Here is a 9,090-nt window from a genome sequence, read left to right on the forward strand (position 1 = left end):
GCAGCATGCAGACGTTTAGCGCAACTAAGTCAGGTCTGATGATTTTCAACGATACAACTGATCAGGTGCTTACAATACAAGGCCATGAAATACCCAACGTGGCCGAATACAAATACCTCAGGATATGGCTAAACGAAGGGCAGATATACACAGAAAAGCATGAACAATCTTTAGGACAAAAGGACGAAGAGATGCCTGGATGATGAAACATAGGGCATTATGGGGGTACAACAAATATGAAGTACTAAGAGGTATTTGGAAAGGAATAATGGTGCCGGGGCTTACTTTCGGCAATGCGGTTCTGTGCTTAAGGGCAGAAGTTCAGTCGAGATTAGACGTAATTCAGAGAGCTGTTGGAAGATTAGCACTAGGTGCCCACGGCAAAACCACAAACGAGGCAGTACAAGGAGATATGGGTTGGGAATCGTTCGAAGCACGGGAAGCTAAGAGTAAAATGCTATATGAAGAACGCCTGAGGAAATTGGACGATAACAGTTGGGCATCTAAGGTATTTAAATATTTATACAGGAAGAGCGTTGACTCATACAAGGCCATGAAATACCCAACGTGGCCGAATACAAATACCTCAGGATATGGCTAAACGAAGGGCAGATATACACAGAAAAGCATGAACAATCTCTTAGGACAAAAAAACGAAGAGATGCCTGGATGATGAAACATAGGGCATTAGGGGGGTACAACAAATATGAAGTACTAAGAGGTATTTGGAAAGGAATAATGGTGCCGGGGCTTACTTTCGGCAATGCGGTTCTGTGCTTAAGGGCAGAAGTTCAGTCGAGATTAGACGTAGTTCAGAGAGCTGTTGGAAGATTAGCACTAGGTGCCCACGGCAAAACCACAAACGAGGCAGTACAAGGAGATATGGGTTGGGCATCGTTCGAAGCACGGGAAGCTAAGAGTAAAATGCTATATGAAGAACGCCTGATGAAATTGGACGATAACAGGTGGGCAGCTAAGGTATTTAAATATTTATACAGGAAGAGCGTTGAAGAAGAGGCATCCAGGAAGAGGCATCCAGGAAGAGGCATACAGGAAGAGGCATCTTCACGTGTTTCCGAAGTGCGCGCACCTTTTATCGCCTTATCTGGCGATCCTTCATAGCTTCGAGCTGTCGCTATGTACACGTGCTCCTTCCTATCTTCCGGCCACTCGGCTACTTATAAATACGTCTTACACTTTTGAATAAACGTTCATTTTTCAGGTTCTACTGGCTGTGCGGCTGCTTCCCTGGTTCGGCGTTCTGCAGGCACGCTATGGATATGCAACAGTGGCGACGAGGATGAACACTGCCCATGCAGTGAAAGTCGAAATTGAAGAGGAACCCACACAGAACCGAGAAACCAAGGCCAGCATGGCTCACCACCTTCCGGACTTCGAAGAAGGCAAAGATAAGTGGCAACCGTACCTTGTTAAAGTGGAAGCATACTTCGAAGCGAATGCGATTGAAGACGGGCCTAAGAAAAGAGCATTGCTGGTTGCCGCGTTAAATACGCATACGATTGAAGTGCTGGCAGGAAAGGTTGCCCCGCGCAAACCAAATGCGTCGACGTATGCAGAAGTCGTCGAAGTACTGAGTGAGCACTACAGTCCGAAGAGACACGAAATCACCGAAAGCTTCAAGTTCTTCAGTCGTTGTCAAGCGGAGGGAGAGCCGATTAATGAATTCCTGGTAGAGATTCGCCGAATAGCTGACAATTGCAATTTTGGCAGTGCTTTGGATCGCATGCTACGAGATCGCATTGTGTGTGGATACGGTCAAGTGCCCTACAGAAGCAGCTACTGGCAAAGCAGGATTTAACGCTACAAGACGCTGAGACCATGGTCCTTGCAGCTGAGGCTGCGGATAGTGGCTTGGAACGCATGTTTGGACCGACAACGACACCCGTGTTAAAAGTACGGGCGTCTCAGAAGGGAATTCAGCCGGATGAGAGGAGGGCTGCCGAGCATAAAGAATGCACAAGGTGTGGTAGTACAAAACATAATGACGCAGGTTGCTCCTGGTCTAACGCCCGTTGTTACCGCTGTGGACGACGTGGTCACATCGCAAGGAAATGTCGAAGCCGCGGGGTTCGGGAACAATGCACGGCAAGGACGGTGCAAACTAACGCCCTTTCAGGGACGGAAACCTCAGTAGACGAGGAACACGAAGCCGCCCACATTTGGACTTTGGTATCTCAACGAAAAAACTGTCTGGAACCGCCGATCCGCTTGGGGAGGCGTGCAGCTGAGCATGGAAATCGATACTGGGTCGCCCGTTTGTGTCATTCCGCGTCAACTGTACGATAAGCATAGCGAGCAATGGCCGAAACTCAAACCGTCCAGCCTGAATTTATCGTCCTACACAGGCCGCCTTCCAGTACTTGGGGAGCTTCCGCTCCAGGTTTGCCATAAAGGGGCGACAGTAAAGTGTGCGCTGACCGTCTTGGACTGTGCGGGACCAAGCCTCTGTCGTCGCGATTTAATCCAGCAGCTGAACAGCGCAGGTGTTCCGGTGGTTCGGTTTGTCGAGGACTGCGCGTCAACAATAGAAGCAAGCGAATCCAGCGTGAAAAGCATATTCCATGACTACCACGACGTGTTCTCTGAGGAACTGGGGCTAATCAAGGGCCCTCCAGCCAGCTTGCACCTGAAGGAAGGCGCCGTACCCAAGTTCTGTAAGGCCAGACCCATTCCATACGCTCTACGCGAGCGAGTGTCACTTGAACTAGACCGTTTAGTTTCTCTGGGCGTACTGTCCCCGGTGGCTCATTCTGAATGGGCAACACCCATAGTCACAGTGCTTAAGAAATACGGTGCAGTAAGAATCTGCGGAGATTTCAAGGCCACGGTAAATCCAGCGTGTGCAACAGAGCAATACCCATTGCCGATCATTGAGGATATATTTGCCCAACTTCATGATGGGGACTATTTCAGCACTCTGGATTTACGGGATGCATACAGTCAAGTGGCTTTAGACGATAACGCGAAGAAAGTTTGCGTCATTAATACACCAAAAGGGTTATTTTGCTACAATAGGCTTCCTTTCGGGATAGCCTCTGCACCCGCAATATTCCAAAGAAAAATGGATGAGGTTCTGGCTGGCCTTCCAGGAGCGCAGGCTTATCTTGACGATGTGCTCATTTCCGAGAGAGCGAGTGACAGCGGGGAGAGGCTCAAAAACGCCTTAGAGCGCTTCCGAGAGTGTGGTGTAAAGCTAAGGATCGACAAGTGCAAGTTGCGTAGCCCAGCGGTAACTTATCTTGGTCATCGCATCGATCGTGATGGGCTTCATCCGACAGAGAAAAACCTTGACGCTATCATGCAGGCACTGAGCCCCTGTAATGTCAGCGAGCTACGTGCGTTTTTGGGCATGGTTACGTTTTAAGCGAGGTTTCTGCAGAACATGTCAACCACACTTGGTCCATTGTATCAGCTGCTTGAAAAAAATGCACGTTGGCAATGGAAAGAGCCTCAAGAGCTCGCGTTTGAACGTGCCAAGGAAAGCCTTAAAACAGCCAAGGTTCTCGTTCATTTCGACCCTTCGAAGGAACTTAAACTTGAATGTGACGCATCTCCGTACGGTGTGGGAGCTGTCTTGTTTCACACGACTGGTCACGTTCACAGTTCGATCGGATTCCGCTCGCGAACATTAACGCAGGCGGAGCGCAAGTATTCGCAGCTCGAGCGAGAGGCACTGGCTCTGGTATTCGGCGTCACTAAATTCCGTGACTACCTTCTAGGTCGGGAATTTACCTTGGTGACTGACCATCAGCCACTGCTCGGCCTGCTGAGATCAGACAAGCAAACGCCAACAATGGCCGCCGCACGGATACAACGGTGGGCGCTTCACCTGGGGGCCTACCGATACCGGCTACAGTACGCACCAGGACGACAGATGCTGAATGCGGACGCCCTGAGCCGACTTCCACAGAGGTCTTCGGAATCTTGCGACGACGGTGAGCCGCCCGAATATGTGCTGTCGCTGAACCAGCTGAACAATGGCGCCGTAACAACGCGTGAGCTGAAGGCATTAACGTCTTCTGACCCTGTCCTGGTCGAGGTCAAACGGTACATACTACATGGGTGGCCCAGGAACACAAACGGAATGGCCCGGGCCGTACTGCCGTTTTTTGACTGTAAACTAGAACTGTCCGTAGCACATGAACTGGTGTACTGGGGTAATAGGGTCATTATACCGACCGAAGCTAGGGAGCGAGTGCTGCATATCCTACACGAAACGCACCAGGGTACACCGGCAATGAAATCCGTCGCACGTTCTCTGTTCTGGTGGCCAGGACTCGACAGGAACATTGAAGAGGTGTCTGCTCAGTGCCAGCACTGTGTGCAAAATCTGCCGATGCCAGCCGCGGCCCCCGTCGTTAACTGGCCTGAAACAGGCGAAAGGTGGTCCCGTATTCACATTGACTACGCGGGTCCGATCTGCGGAAAAATGATACTCGTAGTAGTCGACGCACATACCAAGTGGCTCGAAGCACTGCCTATGGCGCATGCTTCAACGCAGACGACAATCAATGGTCTGCGTGACATTTTCAGCAGATTTGGAATACCTCGCACAGTCGTTTCTGACAACGGTACCCAGTTTACCAGTGAAGACTTCGCGTCGTTCTTGGCAAACAACAACATTGTGCACCTTCGATGCGCTCCATACCATCCCCAGTCTAATGGTGCGGCGGAAAGGGCCGTGCGAACTATAAAAGATGGCCTTCGAAAAATGAGTAAAGGGAACCTGGAGGAGAACCTAGTACGGTTGCTTTTTAACTACCGGAGGACTCCGCAAAAGGCGGGTAAATCCCCAGCAGAGCTGCTTTTGGGCTATCAAACACGCTCACGCTTGGACACATGTTTTCCTCCAGCCCTTCCGGGACCAAAAGAGAGCAACGATGACTGGCTGCCACTACCTGGAAGTGAGGTATATGCTCGCAATTACGGTGCGGGGAGCAAGTGGACACCCGGCCATGTGAAGGCGACGTCTGGATCGAGAATGGTGACAGTGGAAACATCGGACGGAGTCGTCCAGCGGCACGTAGACCAGGTCCGCCCGCGGCAAGAAGCACCAGGGGTTACCCCGGCAGTAACTACAACCACCACACATTCCAGTGAGCCAGAAGAAGCAACACTACAGCATCCAAAAACTGTGAGCCCGGATGAAGACACCATTGCGCGGCGCATCCCAAATGGCAACGATTCTCCAGATTTTCCAGCACCAGATATTATGGTGGCCCCGTTGAATACGGGTGTCGGCCAGCAAGCTCTAAGACGCTCAACGAGAGAACGCAAGCCAGTGCAACGCTTTCATTTCTGAGGAGGAAGGAATGTGGCATCTTCACGTGTTTCCGAAGTGCGCGCACCTTTTATCGCCTTATCTGGCGATCCTTCATAGCTTCGAGCTGTCGCTATGTACACGTGCTCCTTCCTATCTTCCGGCCACTCGGCTACTTATAAATACGTCCTACACTTTTGAATAAACGTTCATTTTTCTGGTTCTACTGGCTGTGCGGCTGCTTCCCTGGTTCGGCGTTCTGCAGGCACGCTATGGATATGCAACAGGGTACAACAAATATGAAGTACTAAGAGGTATTTGGAAAGGAATAATGGTGCCGGGGCTTACTTTCGGCAATGCGGTTCTGTGCTTAAGGGCAGAAGTTCAGTCGAGATTAGACGCAATTCAGAGAGCTGTTGGAAGATTAGCACTAGGTGCCCATGGCAAAACCACAAACGAGGCAGTACAAGGAGATATGGGTTGGGCATCGTTCGAAGCACGGGAAGCTAAGAATAAAATGCTATATGAAGAACGCCTGAGGAAATTGGACGATAACAGGTGGGCAGCTAAGGTATTTAAATATTTATACAGGAAGAGCGTTGACTCACAGTGGCGGAAGAGAACTAAAAAACTTACCAGTAAGTATGCAGGTCATGAGGACGGAGAAAGAAAGAGCATTAAACGACAGGTTAAAAACGCGGAAGTTAAAAATTGGATTAATTTAATGGAAAAGAAACATAGCTGTAGAACTATATCGATACTGGAAAAGGCAGATCAGGAAAGAATTTTTCTATGATAACTCAAGAGGCAGTGCCCTACTTTTTGAAGCTAGGTCAGGGTGTCTTAGAACGCGCAGCTACAAAAAGAAATTTAACGAAGAAGATGACACATGTGCAGTGTGTGGTCGATCTGTGGCAACAATTGAACACCTCCTACTCAAATGTGGTGGTATCCATCCGAATGTCGATGCAGGCACAGTCACTCTTCCGGAGGCCCTAGGGTTTAAAGATAACAATGGTCATGTAAATAAATCTGCAGTAGAAGTTGTCAAAAAGCGATTGGAGGATTGGTGGCTGAAAAGCAGAGATGTGGCATAAGGTTAGAAGTGTAGGAAACCGTAGGTAAAGAAGATGGCGAATATTAATGAGAATTGACAACTCAGTTGAACAAAAATAAAGAAAGAAAAGCTGAGCATGGTGGCAATTACCACCACCCCGTTTCAAAGGGGACGCTCCTATCCATCCATCCATCCATCGTTGGTGAGTGGCGACACCACGGGGTTTCCCAGGCATCCGTAGGGACATCCCCGTAGGGGGGTGGTGGTGAGCAATGCGTCACCACGGACCCGAGCATCCGCGCTTAGCCGTGCGTGGCATCGCCGTGTCCGGGGAAAAGGGGATCCTGGTGGTCGAGCCAACGCCGAGCGTTTGGACCTTTAAGGCCCCTTGGCGGAGGCAACACACCACTTTGGCCCCAGCTTCCTGTAGACGGCACCTCCGGCCTGACCCGACCGGGGGAAATCGGCAGTCGCCTTTTCCTCTCCTCTATCTTTCACTTTCCTATCTTTTTCTTACAACTCCTCCTCTTTTCTTTGTTTTTTTCACTCTTCATAGGCGGCTAGGGCTAACCTTGTGTGGCCAGCTACCCTGAGTTGTGTCATATTTGGTTATAGTTGGGGTGTACAGCTGGCGTGGGCAGGGCTTGCTTGTAAGTTCCTGTCCCGTCCCCTTGTTGGGCTCCATGGTGGGTGGGTGGCACCATGACCGAAAAACGTCAATTTTTTATGGCTCCCCCTATTTCCAAACCAGATCGCCCTCTCAAAGGAGGGCGGAATGATACAGATGATATTTTTAAAGGAACTTATCTTTCCCAAAATTTCATGTTGTCCATAGCGAAGCAGAAGGAAAACAAGCAAGACTGATATCCCCGTTCCTAGTAGCAAAGTGCCTTACAGATACCTTGGGCCTTGGGCACAAGGTATCAAAAATAGCCGGCGGTGACTTACTGCTCGAACTACGTGACACTGTCCAACACTCTAAACTCTCAAACCATGCGTCCATTGGGGAAATCCCGGTCTCCGTCACTTCACATCGATCTTTAAACACTGTCCGAGGCGTCATATCTGAAATCGACTTTATCCACCTCTCTGAGAAATAAATGCTTGAGGGCCTTTCTGACCAAGATGTCATAAATGTTCAAGGATAACAAGGAAATAGACACGAAGCACCTGATCCTCACTTTCAGTACCAGCACACTGCCTGAAAGCATTGAAGCTGGTTACCTGAAAATAAATGTAAGACCATATATACCCAACCCACGAAGATGTTTGAATTGTCAGAGATTCGGTCATGGCTCACAGAGTTGTCGCGGCAGCAAAACTTGCGCAGAATGCTCGTAGGAACACCAATCTGAAGAATGTGTTGCTACACCGCGGTGTGCAAACTGTGAAGGAGACCATGCTGCCTACTCCTGAGCGTGTCCTTCTTGGAAGAAAGAAAAATAAATAATTACTCTCAAGACTACTGAAAACATTTCTTTCAAGGAAGCAAGAAGGCGATATGATCGAACAAACACATCCCCTTCAGTGCGAAAACAAACTTCGCCGACGTGGTGCGTGGGCGCGGCACACCACACCAGGCTTCGGCACCTGTCCAGGCCACACGCAGTGAGCCTGTGGCGGGGCCACCCGCGCCCCCGTGTGGAGTAGCTAGCGCTACTCCGCACACCCCAAAAGAGGCAACGCAGACCCCCGGGTCGGCGGGCCTCAAGACCTCTTCCGACAGGCCGAGGTCTACATTGAAAATCAACATGCCTCCTGCACGGTCGTCCAGCGCCTCTGCAGAGGCGGTGGACACAACCCAAGGCAACCCCGTGCCGTCCACGTCGGACGGACGGCGAAGCTCCTTGGATTGATTGAAAACTTTGAGGTCCCGAGTCACGGGGCCGAATCCAAGTTAATTCATTTTTTTCTTCACGCACACAAAACAAAAAGATGGCTTTCATAATACACTGGATATGCCTAGGACTCGTAAATAACTATACAGACTCAAAGACATTTCAAACAAAAATTCTTCTGTTGCTTTATGCCTGCAGGAAACAAATTTAGGTCCTCGGCACACAAAGGTGCTAGAGAAATACACTGTCTTCCGCCATGACCGAGAAGGTGCGAGCAGACTCTCGGGAGGCGTAGCCATCGTTGTGCAGTCTTGAGTTCCAGCTCTCGAGTTCAAACTGAAAACTAGATTTGAAGCCGTAGCAGCCACTGTGGTTGCTCACGAAACCATTACACTTTGTTCCATATATCTTCAACCGCACCTCGAAGTAACACAGCATGAATTAGAGAACCTTTTAGAACAGTTGCCGGAGCCATACGTGGTAGTGGGAGATTTTACTGCACACTCTTGTTTTGGGGGCAGGGATAAAACCGATAGCAGGGGTCATGTCGTTAAGAATTTTGTACTATCTAATAATATTTGTCTACTAAACACCGGTAAGCCCACTTATTGCTGTCCTAGCTCAGGAAAAATGAGTGTTTTAGATTTGTCTTTTAGTTCTCCATCTGTTTTTTAGCGATTTTAAATGGGATGTTTTAGATAACCCCTATGGAAGCGATCATCTGCCTGCTGAAATCAGCCTGTCATCCCCACCATCAGTCATCCCGACAAAACCACGGCGCTGGAAGCTTCATTTAGCAGAAAGGCAACTTTTTAGAACACCAGCCACTTTAGCAACAAATTGTTTGAGAAAATCTTAATGTCCATGAAATAAATGAAAATTTCACAACTTGTATTCTCGCTGCCGCACACTTG

At 49.4% G+C, this 9,090-nt stretch overlaps 1 protein-coding gene across 1 annotated transcript; it reads left to right on the top strand.

Moving 5' to 3' along the window:
• The first annotated feature begins 3,814 nt into the window (after positions 1-3,814).
• On the top strand, positions 3,815-5,323 carry LOC149338471 (uncharacterized). The gene is made up of 2 exons (XM_089550328.1): positions 3,815-3,956; positions 4,875-5,323. The coding sequence occupies exons 1-2, from the start codon at positions 3,815-3,817 to the stop codon at positions 5,321-5,323; spliced, it is 591 nt and encodes a 196-aa protein (XP_089406454.1).
• Positions 5,324-9,090: the final 3,767 nt, after the last annotated feature.

The sequence above is a fragment of the Amblyomma mixtum genome, chromosome 6, assembly GCF_055824585.1.
Source record: "Amblyomma mixtum isolate Tamu chromosome 6, ASM5582458v1, whole genome shotgun sequence".
Taxonomy (NCBI): Eukaryota; Metazoa; Arthropoda; class Arachnida; order Ixodida; family Ixodidae; genus Amblyomma; species Amblyomma mixtum.